This window comes from Bison bison, unplaced genomic scaffold, assembly GCF_000754665.1.
Source record: "Bison bison bison isolate TAMUID 2011002044 unplaced genomic scaffold, Bison_UMD1.0 scf7180017864116, whole genome shotgun sequence".
Lineage (NCBI taxonomy): Eukaryota > Metazoa > Chordata > Mammalia > Artiodactyla > Bovidae > Bison > Bison bison.
In genome coordinates, this window is record NW_011494688.1 from 215,565 (window position 1) to 228,646 (window position 13,082).

A 13,082-nucleotide genomic window follows, 5' to 3' on the forward strand; every position below is an offset into this window, starting at 1 on the left:
TGGGAAAGATTGAAGGCAGGAAGAGAAGGGGATGACAGAGGATGAGATGGTTGGATGGCATCACCAACTGGATGGACATGAGTTTGAGCAAGCTCCAGGAGTTAGTGATGCACAGGGAAGCCTGGCATGCTGCAATCCATGGGGTTGCAAAGAGTTGGACACAACTGAGCTGAACTGAAATGTTCCTCATTCAAGGAGAATTCTAGAACACTCAAGAATAAGAAAAAAGTGACTTTTCAAATTTAAAATGACTGTTTTGATAGACTGCTTCCTAAAAATAAAACCTGAATTTTGTTTTTATGTCATATTTTCAAGGCACCCAAAAGATGTAAAGGTCGTTCTTGACTTGAAGAACAAGGAATGTGGGGGGCAGGGGGAAGCACCTTCTCTTATTATACAAATGTAAAACATAAATACAAAAGTCATCTTTATGAATACACTTCTAACCTATTACTGGTTCCTCAGAATCCCCAAAACAGAGTACAGGTAATGTAATTTATGTCACTTCTTATTGCAATCAGCCATAACTGAGAATGAACATGGTGTTCTAAAAAGAACAAGAGTCCAAAAGATCCTCCCACTCGTTAGAAATGCATCCTGAGCCACACCACCTCACCTCTGTGCCCTTCATCCATAAGACACTATGCATCTCCAGTACAGGAGTACAGTCTCTGTGAAATGCCTACCAAAGAAAGTTGGCTCCAGACCACAATCCAATAAATGGGGGCTATTGTTACTCTCACACGGGGCCTTAGGTGAGTAGCTGTTTGTGCAGGAAAAAACTGAAGGCTATTTTTAGTTTTTCCAATGCCTCCAGGATAAATTCCAAACTCCTTTGCAGGGTACTTAAAACTTTTGTAATCAGGTCTTTGTTTATCTCTGGGACTTTATTTCTTACCACTCCTGGCCTCCTCAGCTCTCAGGGTTCCTGCCATCCTGAACTGCTTGCTTCAGCTTGAATTCTGTCTGCTCTCTGTTGGCTAGCCAGTAATTTGTTCCCTCTGCTTGGTAGCATCATAGTTTTGGGCCTTATATTCATCAAAAAAAAAAAAAAAGGAGTCACGTGCCACATGTAATTTTCTTCAGGAATCCATCCCAGAAACCTCACCGGGCTATTTGGTCCTTCTAAGTGAGTCTTCTGTTTCCCTGTAGAAAAATAGCACTTAATGCACTGTTGCATCATCATCTACATTCTTGTCTATCTCCTCCAGTGCACTAAACCCCTGGGAGCAGAGACTGATTTGTATTTCTACATCCCATATCTGTCTCCACTGGTTTCTGATGTGCACAAAAAAGTATGAAACAAAGGCCTTCAACAACTATTTCTTATCCAACAAGTGGACTTTTGTGTCACATATACCAGAGTCCAAAATCTGCTTCATCATAGCTGTGTTAATTCTGGATGAGCTATAATCCCTCTGAGTCTCGGTTTTTCCACCTGGGATGAGGAAGGAAACAACAGCTTCCTTTTGGCTGTTAAGATTAAATAATAAAATGTATGTGAAAGTGCTTGAACACAGCAAACTTGGAAGAGAAATGGTTAACGTTAAGATTTTGCCATCATACGATGAACTCCCTGATGACCAAGACTGCCATGTTTGGTGAATAATTCTAGAACCTCTTCCTTAAAGTCTATGATGGGAACATTTAAATGCACTAATCAATGTTTAATTCAATAGGCATTTACTGAGCATTCTCCATAGAAAAGATACTGTCCTGAGTGCTAAGGGGGTATCCAAAAGCGAACAAAACTTCCTTCAAGAGCTGATAATCTATTAGAAGAAATAGGACATGAGAACAAATCATTAGAATTCAAAGAGAGTTAAGACACCAGACCAGATGGCTTCTGTCCTTCATAATTAAGAACCAGGCAATGGTGGGTCCTACCTGAGACTGGAGCAATCAGTCTGATCTTCATGCAGAGAGACTGCGTCTTCGTCACACCTGAAGAGAGAAAATAAAACCACATCAGATCCAAGGGTCTGCTGAAGCAGAGAAGCAATATTCTAGAATTATTTGAAGATTAGCACAGGAAACTAAAGAAAGGAACAATCTTTACCACTCTCACCCAAACCAGTGTCAATTCCTCAGATGTCTACCAGGTAATGATACCAATGTTGTCATATCACGTGAGTTTAAATGCTTAGAACCAGAGGTAACACTCCTTTTTCATCCAGTGCTCTGTATCACCTCAACTAACAAGACCTTAGCAACCAACCTAAGTGTTCACAGCCCTTGAGGGAACATCTGACACCAAGACTGGTAGACTTTTGTTGGCTCAAAAGGGACGCAGCTACATGCCTCCTGGCATTTCTTCTGCCTCCGGCAGTCCCAAACCATACCAGCTGCCATCTGGCTTGCTCCACTGGCCTCCAGACTTTCCTGACCTCCTTCCTTTTCACAAAACTTATGAAATAACCTTATGAAAAATTCTTGGCTTTTCCATACTGAAAAATCTCCCGAGCTCTACACTGCCTAAGGGCATCTTGAGGAGGACCGCAGTCTCACCCCAGTGTATGAGGGAGCCTTTGTTCCTGTTCTCAGCCTTCCCCACCCCATCCCACCCAACCTCACCCCACCCTGCTCCAACCTGGAATGCTTTTTCTATCTTCAACTCCTACTCAGCCTTCACTGCTCAAGCCTTACAAGCTCTGTGAACTTTCCTTGCCAAGTTCATCCACATGCCATGTTCCCACTTTAACCTTAGTACATAAATGCTTACTTTTCATTCAGAGGTTTTAGTCACCATCTAGTTCTTACCTAGTGCTGTTATGTAGCTTCTTTGTACCTCTGAGATCTTTTTAATCAGTTGTTAATTCCATGAAAAGAAACAACCATAGTGTCTTTTTCTAGATATACTGCCACAATGCCCACAATGCTACCCCAGAGTAGATACTTCATAAATATTTGATTCAAATCACTAACCTGGGCCCCTCAGCAAGTCTGTTCCCTGAAATAAGTGTGTGTGCCTAGTCGCTCAATCATGTTCGACTCTTTGTGACCCCAGGGACTGTAGCCTGCCAGGCGCCTTCCTCCAGGCAAGAATTCTGGAGTGGGTGGCCATTACCTTCTCCAGGGAATCTTCCTGACTCAGGGATCAATCCCAAGTGTCCTGCTTTGCAGGTGGATTCTTTACTGTCTGAGCCACCAGGAAGGGCCTGAAATAAGTGGGCAAGCATTTCTGAGCACTGACTGCTTCCAAATACTGCCTTAGGCACTGGAGCTGTGCTTCTCAAACTTTTTGGGATTCAGGACTGACCAGTTGGTTTTCTATTTCCAATCCACCATGGAGAAATAATTTGGTAAAAATGTCACAGGAATGTCAAATTCTTATAAAGGTTATTAAAAGCATACTCCCTATTTCTGTACTGTTCTTATCTCAGACTAGTTACAGTTTGTGAACCCACACTTTGAGCAGCACTACCTTTTCTTTTTTTAGTATAATTGCTTTATAATGTTGTGTTAGTTTCTGCTGCACGACTAAGTGAATCAGCTGTGTGCATACATATACCCCCCCCCCAAGCCTCCCTCCCGCTCACCTCACAATCCCACACCTACGTCATCATGAAACGGTATGTGGTCCTTTCCCCCTCCCCCCACCATGTCTTCTGCCTGCCTTGTGCCTGTAAAAAACCTTAATCAAAGAATAAGTTTAATCAGAGAAGTGAGAAATGCTGAAACAAAGGAAAACAGTCTAAGGAGACTAAATAATAATAAGGTAGTCATTAAGCATAGGCAAGGACCTTTAGTTCTCTCTCAAGGGCTGTACGTAATATTCTGAGCCATATCCTGTGATCTGTCTTATAGATCAAAACCCCAGGTGGAGGAGTTAACTACATGATGACCAGACTGTACCCAGGACTTCAGCTGCCACAATTCTGAGAACTGACCACAAAGAAATGGGAACAAGAGCACCCCGGAACTGAAGATTGCTGCTGCTGCTGCTAAGTTGCTTCAGTCGTGTCCAACTCTTTGCGACCCCATGGACTGCAGCCTACCAGGCTCCTCCGTCCATGGGATTTTCCAGGCAAGAGTACTGGAGTGGGGTGCCATCGCCTTCTCCAAACTGAAGATTAACTGTACCTAAAACAACCAAAACTGAAACCATTTGTTTTAAGGATCCTCCCTGTTTCTCCCCTGACTGGCACTGGCTGCCCACTTACGCCTTTCTTGGCGGAATGGAAACTTGCATTTGGGATGAGCTGAGGAGCTCCAAAACCAGGTAAGTCCACCAGTGTGCACACAGGCAACATTCCCATTCGTGAGTGCTTGCCACGTGGTTCTGACTGCTGCAAGGACTGTCTGTGAGCACTAGTACTATTTGGACATTCTTGCCAGTTGGTTCTGATGTGTGCCTGATGTTGAGAACTGTTTGGGACATGAGGTGCTATTTGGGCATTTTGCCAGTTGGTTCTGACATATGTCTGCTGTTGAGGACCGTTTGTGAGCACCGAGTGTCATCTGGGCATTTTGCCAATTGGTTCTGACATCTGACTACCATTGAGGACCATTTGTTTTGGGACTCCACAAAGTGTTTGTTCGGGACTCTGTACTGGTCACCTTCAGAGAAGTTTATGATGGATCTGTTGTTTGGTGCGTGAGTGTATATTCCACTTGTGTTGATTGGTATTCTTGTTGCCTTATACAAAATGGGAAATTCAGGTTCAATTCATTAAGAAAAATTTTAGTTGTGAATTTATGACTAAAAAAGAAAGATGATTTTTTTGGACAATATATGGCTACAGTATTCTTCAGAATCTGAAGAAGATTGATTAAAATGAAAGCCCTGAAATTCACAAAACTGGTTCTTTTTGCATATGCAGTTAAGGAAAACTAACTTGATAAAACACTTTTTTTCAGATCCTGAGAAAACAAAAACACGCCTGAGAAAAAGTCTGAGTGACATTTATCATGTCCTTGAAACACAAACACAGTCCACTTTGCCTGGATCTTCAGCCTTGGGTTAACTACACAAAGGGGGAAAAAGGCTTTAAAACTGAATGTATAATTTGGCTATTCTGGCTATGCTCCATAAACTGATTATCTACTTTTGTATTCTTGTAAGACCAAGAGGGAAACTAAAGATGTTTGGGTTTATTAAACATATGTGTTGTACTACTGAAGAAAAATATGCTATTAAAAAATGTATGTTTTTTTTGAAGTTATGAAGAATGTTCTTAAGTTTGCAATCAGAAAATGCTGATGTAACATTTCAACCACTTGTTTCTTGGTTTTGTTAAAACTTTCAAGGGTTAAAAATTGTAACTGCTGTTGAGGACTCTTGGTAAGTCCTCATATGTAAAAATGATAAGTGAAACATTTTGATATGTAAAGCAAGTAGGATATATGCTGTCAACAAAGAGAATGTATAAAGAATGGAAATATTTTTGTTGAGGAAAAATGGTGATAATAATTTTTTCCTATGGTTGTTTATTTCTGTAATGAAGAAATAAAGCACAAATTTGTCTGGATCTAGAAAGTGACAAAAAGTTTGTGAAAAAGGAATTTTGAAAAACAAAAGGTGTATGCTGTCAGGATTAAGATTAGACTGACTTTAACTAGGTAAATGAATTTTGTTACTGACAGTAAACTGATGCAAAGTTGGGTTTTCTGTCAAAAAAGAAAAAGTTCTTCTAGAATATTTGACTGATTTTAGTAACAGAGACTTCTAATGGAAAGTAACTGCTTTATTTCTAATCATAAATTCTCCAATAAGTTGTCAGCAAATGTAGCTGCTCATGATGTTTAGCACTGCTGACTTTAAGTGTACTGCTTAAAGCACGTGTACAATGTCTGTCTGACAATTGAGTATGAATGATAAAATGTATGGCCTATAGAGCATTTCCCTATTAACCTCTGAGCCTGTTCATGATATCTGATTAGCTTTCCCCCCAAAGTGGACAACTAGGCAAACATATAAATAAAAAGGAGACCAAGCACTGAGGGACATGGATGTACCCAGAGCATGCAAATGAACCACTCTGGCAACCTCGGATCAATTTCCTTACTTTTTCTTTTTTTTTAATTTTTGAAGTCTCAATAACCCACTCTTTCCATCTCATGGAAAACAATAATTCCTATATGCTGTCTTGTTCTCCACTATTTGATGCATCTGCTTTAATAGATCATCTGAACTTTGTAATGTGAATTAAAATGTTTCCCAATAAAAGCAACCTAGCTAACTAGAAAAATTAATGAAGAAGAAAAATCTAGAATTGTTGCTTCCAAAGAACTAGGGTTCAAACAGAGGTTCAACCTTCGAGCTCAACAATACCTATTGTTTAAGAATTTGGCAAGAACTTTTTTTTTTATCCCCCTATTAATCTTTCTTCTCAAAGCACAATTAGTTAAAAATGGAAACAGCAGCAGAACATACAAAGTTGCAGATGCTTTCTGAAGTAGGAGGCTAGACCTAATTAGCTAATTAGATTTTAAGGACTACGGAACAACTCCAGCCATCGCCCAAGAAAACACAATTTCTAGCTTGCAGATATGGCAATGAGACAGATCTTTCTATGGCTTCCAGAGCACACATACACAAATTCTTTAAGTTCAATTGGGTTTTCCATTGCTTCTGCGAAGGTCATCAAGTTCTATTTAATTAACATCTTCTTTCTGATTGTTCTACTGAGTCCTTGCCCCAGAGCCCCCTGCAAATGCACAATACTGGCTGGATTATAAAACTAGATTTCACAGTGGGAACCCATACCCAGATATCCTGACTCTGGGGGAAAAAAAAAAATCAGCTCAGATCAAGTGCCCAACTGGTCCTGGGCATGAGATTCTCTTCCTACACATTATTCTGATCAAAGAATTTAAAGACCAATCTCTTTAATGATCTTCATAAATATTAAACTGACCATCTTCTGGTACAATATTTTTCAAACTATAAATTGTGACCTATTATACGGGATTAATAATTACAGGGTCCTGAAATTAGACAGCAGCTATCAGTATTTTGTTTTTATTATTGGTAGAGAAACAGAATAGAAAAAAAAAAAATGTCAGTATAGTGAGAGCTAAGTGTTATTCTGAAGGAGATCAGCCCTGGGATTTCTTTGGAAGGAATGATGCTAAAGCTGAAACTCCAGTATACTTTGGCCACCTCATGCGAAGAGTTGACTCATTGGAAAAGACTCTGATGCTGGGAGGGATTGGGGACAGGAGGAGAAGGGGACGACAGAGGATGAGATGGCTGGATGGCATCACTGACTCGATGGATGTGAGTCTGCGTGAACTCCGGGAGTTGGTGATGGACAGGGAGGCCTGGCGTGCTGCGATTCATGGGGTTGCAAAGAGTCGGACACGACTGAGTGGCTGAACTGAACTGAACTGAAGTGTTATTTCAACAAAACTTGTTCAAATAAATCATGTATGTATGTGTGTGCTGGACTGCAATATAAAATGTTTTTCTTAGTGCTGTTCACAGTAAAAATGTAAAGAAACCTCTATCAAATGATTTCCTTTGAGGTTCTCATCAACTAGATTCTAAGTCCAAGAGTTTTTAATTTGTGGTTGCCCAGATAATACATGAATAATTTGTCCTTGCCATCATTTTCCTGTGAAGTGCTAGAGGTAGTTAGTTATCTCTCTACTTGGACTTTTGCTTCCTCTATCAACCACAAACAAGAAAAAGTTAAAAGGTACTTTGCATCATCTTCTCTTCCATATGATCTCAATTAAGCCTGACAATGGTGTGAGGTAAGCATCACCTTCACCCAGCGGCTAAGGGATTTCCCAGGACTCCAAAGCATCAAGCAGTGATGCCTACGGTGCTTCTGCTCCACACTAAGCCCACCGAATAGTCTCTTCAGTCTATGTTCCCAGAGCGGGAGAAAGACTTGTTTTTTAGAATAATGGTGGAGAAAGAAATACCCATAAGTCTCTTTTTTGATTTGGGGTAAATAAGTACAGAGGTCTCAGACTGGTGATGAGATAAAATGTTGATGTACTCAAAAGGGGACTGTCATTCCCTGCAGTACCGTGTTCCTTGAAGGCACAGTCGCAGAGGTACAGCCTGCAATCCTGTGGGATTTCTCAAAGTGTGCCCCCAGAACCATTTGCGTTGGCACCACCTGGAGTGTCTGAGTAAGATGGCAAGCTGCGCTATATTCAATTTCCTGGGATCAACCATAATAGAAAAGAATATAAAAAAGAATGTATATGCTTGTGTAACCAAGTCACTTCGCTGTACGCGGAAATTAACACAATAGTGTAAATCAACTATACTTCAATTTTTGAAACAAATTAATTTAAAAAAATGGAAAAATATAGCAAGTTCCAGCTTCATCCTCACTGCTAGCCCCACTAAATCGACTCTCTGAGGGTAGGGCCAAGGAATGTGAGTTTTCAAACTAGATTGCTTTCCCCCCACATAACTAGTATGCTTCTGAAATGTTCAATGCTGACCTAAAGGTTTACAAAACCCAGACCAGCATTTGGCTGACTCCAACTCGATCACCCATCTCTAGGTTTCCACTTGAGAATAAAGCCTGGGAACTCTGGATTTTTCACAAGCCCCTAACCCCTTCCCCAAATGATACTGACAGTCCTTCGTTTTGAGAATTACTGCTTTGGATGATAACTAATTTGCCGCAGAATTCATTGCTGGGTATGCTTCATTTCAAGTAACGAGTTAGCCAGGGCAACAGAGGAAATGACCGCGGAAAAATAACATATGAGAGGGTACACAGATAGAGAACACAAGGCCAAGGCCATTCTGATCTTGGAAGAATCTGGGTAGGAAAAAGAAACTGAATTGGGCCACATTTGCACAGACAGGGACAGGCAAGGCATGGGAAAAATTAAGAAGAGAATAAAATGTGTCCTTGAGTCCCTCCCAATTCCACTCCCTTTGACCCTTAAAAGACCCCCAGCTGGCCAAGCAGAACCCTGTTAGGTTAGACTACCTGATAACATAATTTATATTAAAATATTAATGACAATTTGAATCTACCTCCCAGGGACACAGACTTTTTAAATTTCCATTTTAATAAGGGTCACCACCAGAGTTCTTCATCCAAAAAAAAAAAAATCTCTAGGTAGAATTTCAGGCAGTAGAAAAGATAAGTATGTGTGGGTGGGTAGGAGTAAGTAGAAGTAGGGTGGAGATAGGAGAAAGGCGATGTTTTCTTTTATCCAAAACACAGAATACGGGCAAGTGCTGTACGCCAAGACCAGAACATTAATGAGTCACCTGCTACTTCTCTGTCTCAGTATAGCACATTCTGGTCCTGCTGGCTTTGGGGTCATGCCTAAAGAACCAAGGAAAACTGAGGGGAGGAGAAAATACTATATTAGACAATGACTAGTTATAAATGGCCCTAGACTGGACTGTTACACCTATGAAGGCTTGGTATGCTTCAAATATGCCCCTCAGATTTTTAGATTAGCCAGATGGCATCCCAATTGTCACTCAGTGCCTTTTAAAATAAATCTCTGTCACTTCTCTGAAAACAACAACAAGGTCTTATGCAATCAGAACTCCTTGGGGACTGTCCAAAGACAAGGTACCAGACTTTCCCCAGCATTTAACTGAAACCATTTTTAAAACAATGTCCATGTGAAATCTAAAACTAAGGAACTCCATTTTGAAGCTGCTATGCCTGTGGCTGACTTTGGGGATTCAGCCACACCAGGTCCTGAGAGTCAGGCCCAGGAAGCATGTGGTGCCGTATGCATAGTGAAAGGAAGAAAGCAATACCCGTGTACCCAAACCTGCGAGTCACAGCCTCATCTCTGGCCTGCACCTCTCCCCACTCTAAGGCTTTTAGAAAAGCAAAGTTATAGCACTGTTACCAAGCAAGTTCATTAACAGGATGAAGGTTTCAATGAGTGTTTTATACTGGATCTTCTAAAATCAACCCTGGATCTTTTTCTTTTTTTAAGTAACTCCACTTAAGACAGCCCAAAGCTCAACTCTAAGACAGTAGCATCCTGAGAAACAAAAGAATGTAAAAATCAAGAGGGCCTGGGAAGCCCTGTAGTCCTCCACTATCAAGTCATTGATACAGTGACTTGAACCTCACATCATTTATTTGCCTGTTAGGGAACTAGCAAATAGTTCCCAAGCTACTGGGACTTCTGTATCAAACTTGCAGCATTTTTTAATGTAGTTGAGCATATAACCATACACACCTCTTTTTCCTGAAAAACTATTTAGAGTAACTTCTATCATAAAGTCCCAGAAGTAAACACCGTGAGTTAGCCTAGAGAAAGAATGCTAAATAAAGCACAGATATTTCATACATATATGTATACATGTAAATTACATATCAGTTACATATAGTATTAGCATAATACACTACCTATTAATTTTTAACATATACATATAATACAGTATTAGAAAAACACTAAGGAAAGGATGGCAAGAATTAAAAGCATAAACTCTAAATATCTAATAAAAAATACCATGCATGCTGGTCTTGAGTGAAATATTTACACTCCTTCATTCCACGTTTGAATGGTATTAGTTGTCCCAATCAAAAGCTTTAGCCATAGGAGTAGATAACACAGTCCTACGATAGCCAGATCTCTGAGGGCAGAAGACAAAATTGACAAAGGGCATGCAAGAAAAGTTTACTGTCTTAAAAGTCTGTACAAAGGAGAGGGTGAGGCTAAGTTTAGCCTATTTATCACATGCTGGAATTCAACTCGAGTCATTTCACATCCATCTCCTACTTGCTGTAAATGTACACAGCGTGCTCATGAAAACAGACACCAGTGTTGGCAAAACACAACAAAGCTTCCTTGCTGACATGTCAACGAGATTTATTTTTCAAAAATCTGAACTCCAAGAACACAAATATGGGAGCACTGTGCTCCCGTAAGCCATCAGTTTGCTTTCATAGCTCTCCCATAGTTGCTAAAAGGCTGGTTTCAACCTGTAAAGATTTCTGGGCCCCATCAGCCCCCACGTCTCCCAGTCTTCATGGCCCCAGATTACAGGAGACAATGCATCTAGTACCCAGAGCAGCTGGGGACGGGGGAGGATACCTTCACGTTAGTTGCTTCCTGAGAAAGGCATGCAAATCTTATTGTACTGACAAGAATCACTTACTCTGTTACAGCGGTGCTGCTGAAGGAATTATCCTGAAGGCTGAAACAGAAACAAGAAAACATCAGCCAAGTCCGGCCGGGGAGCCGTCTCCCTGGTTGCTCTCCGGGAGTTAGAGCACACACACAAACATGGCATTGCAAGGCAAGTCTCAGGGCTCGCCCGGCACGCTCTCTCTACCTTGGGCTGCTGTCTGCACATGCTCGTAACGACACCCCCAGCAGGGGCCCAGCCGCACGGGCGAACCACAAAGCCCGGCAGCCCGCGAGGCTGCGGGGACAGAGCTGGGCGGGGCGCGGCAGCCAGCCGCACCCGGGACCCCCGCGAGGAGCACCTGGAGCGGTACTCGGGGACCTCAATCTCGCCAGCCCAGCGCCGCCTTTAATCCAGGCCTCCCGTGCCGGCCACCCCCTGGAAAGCCCGACTGTTTCTACCCAGGTGCTGAAATCCCCGGGGGACTTGCTTTCTTCCAGACGTCTCCTACCAGTTTTACAAGAGCTACCCCCTCTAGGGATGGAGGCTTGCAGAGATGCACAGATCGTTCAGAAAAAGCTGGAAGGGAACCAGAGGGGGAGGGGATCGTAACTGCTGTTTTTGGTGTCTATGTTTATTGCCCAGGAAGAAAAAGAGCCCTGAAAGAGGGCTCGTAGCATTACACCAGTCAGTCTGCACTCCCGTTATTTCAGACCCCACGAGGAAGCGCCCAGCCCAGGACCTCAAAGCTCTGAATGAACCAAAGCAAGGAGAGGGGAGAATTTATTCCAGGCATTAGCTGGTGACTGGGGGGAACGTGCGCGGGGTGGGGTTTGCTCTGCTCAGAGCAGCTGGCCCAAGCTTCACTCCCAACCAGCTTTACAAAAGATGAGGGATCGAATCCACCTGTGCTACCCACTTTAAATAAAGGCACCCCTACTGGGGGAAGGGAAGGCTGTCAGCCTCCCACCTGCCTCATCCCCCAGGAGATGTCTGTCCTGTTCTCTTTTCATTGTTAATTTCTCCTGCCTGGTTGACCTTGATATGGAGTGAACAGTCACCTGGGAAAGATGCTTATTTTGAATTGAGAGGATCCTCATCCCCTTCTTTTAATCTTTTCACTCTCTGAAGCCACTGAGATGGTGGTTTTTAGTCTAAATTATATAAGACAATGAGTTAAACAACAACAAAAAATCAAAATTTAATTTTCAGATTATTAGAAAAATTATTCAAACCTTGGTAATAAGGGGAAAGAGCAAAATCTTTCAGTGTCACACCAAGACAGTGCTTCACAGGTCCACCCAAGGACTGCTTGATTCTCTACAAAAATGGGCTGTGTTTGACTTGCTAGTCACTCTTGGTTAGATTCTAACACTACAGAGCTATGTGCTGGCACTGCACATTTTGTCCGATCTGTCCAGAAGAAAACCTCAGCATTTATGGTTTTATTGCATTATGCATTTATGTTGCATATAAACCTATACGCAACCTAACCTAAACCTATATAAACCTAACAGTCTTATAACATTAATAACATTCTTTCTAAATGCCTGTACATATTCAGATCCTCAAAACACTCTTGGAACCACGAGCATCATCATCTTATGTGTCTGTGTGGGTTTAGTCGCTCAGTCGTGTCCGGCTCTTTGTGACCCCATGGACTGCAGCCTGCCAGGCTCCTCGGTCCATGGGGATTCTCCAGGCAAGAATACTGGAGTGGGTTGCCATTTCCTTCTCCATCATCTTATAGATATCCTCATTAATAAGTTAATAGATCTCTGGTATGGATCTCTTCAAGAAAATCAGAGATACCAAAGGAACATTTCATGCAAAGATGAGCTTGATAAAGGACAGAAATGGTATGGACCTAACAGAAGCAGAAGATATTAAGAAGAGATGGCAAGAATACACAGAAGAACTGTACAAAAAAGATCTTCACGACCCAGATAATCACGATGGTGTGATCACTGACCTAGAGCCAGACATCCTGGAATGTGAAGTCAAGTGGGCCTTAGAAAGCATCACTATGAACAAAGCTAGTGGAGGTGATGGA

General features: G+C 41.8%; 1 protein-coding gene across 9 annotated transcripts in view; it reads right to left on the reverse strand.

The window, feature by feature from the left end:
• FAM13C (family with sequence similarity 13, member C) overlaps positions 1 to 13,082 on the reverse strand; it is a 262,431-nt gene that overhangs the window by 126,324 nt on the left and 123,025 nt on the right. For 3 of the 9 annotated variants that reach the window (XM_010839377.1, XM_010839382.1, XM_010839378.1), the window contains exons 1-2: positions 11,060 to 11,230; positions 1,888 to 1,944 (exon numbers count right to left, since the gene is read on the reverse strand). In XM_010839377.1, the coding sequence (XP_010837679.1) occupies positions 1,888 to 1,944; positions 11,060 to 11,121 (119 nt within the window). In that variant the 5' untranslated portion in view covers positions 11,122 to 11,230. The other 6 variants (XM_010839379.1, XM_010839380.1, XM_010839386.1 and 3 more) reach the window with 5 other exon arrangements.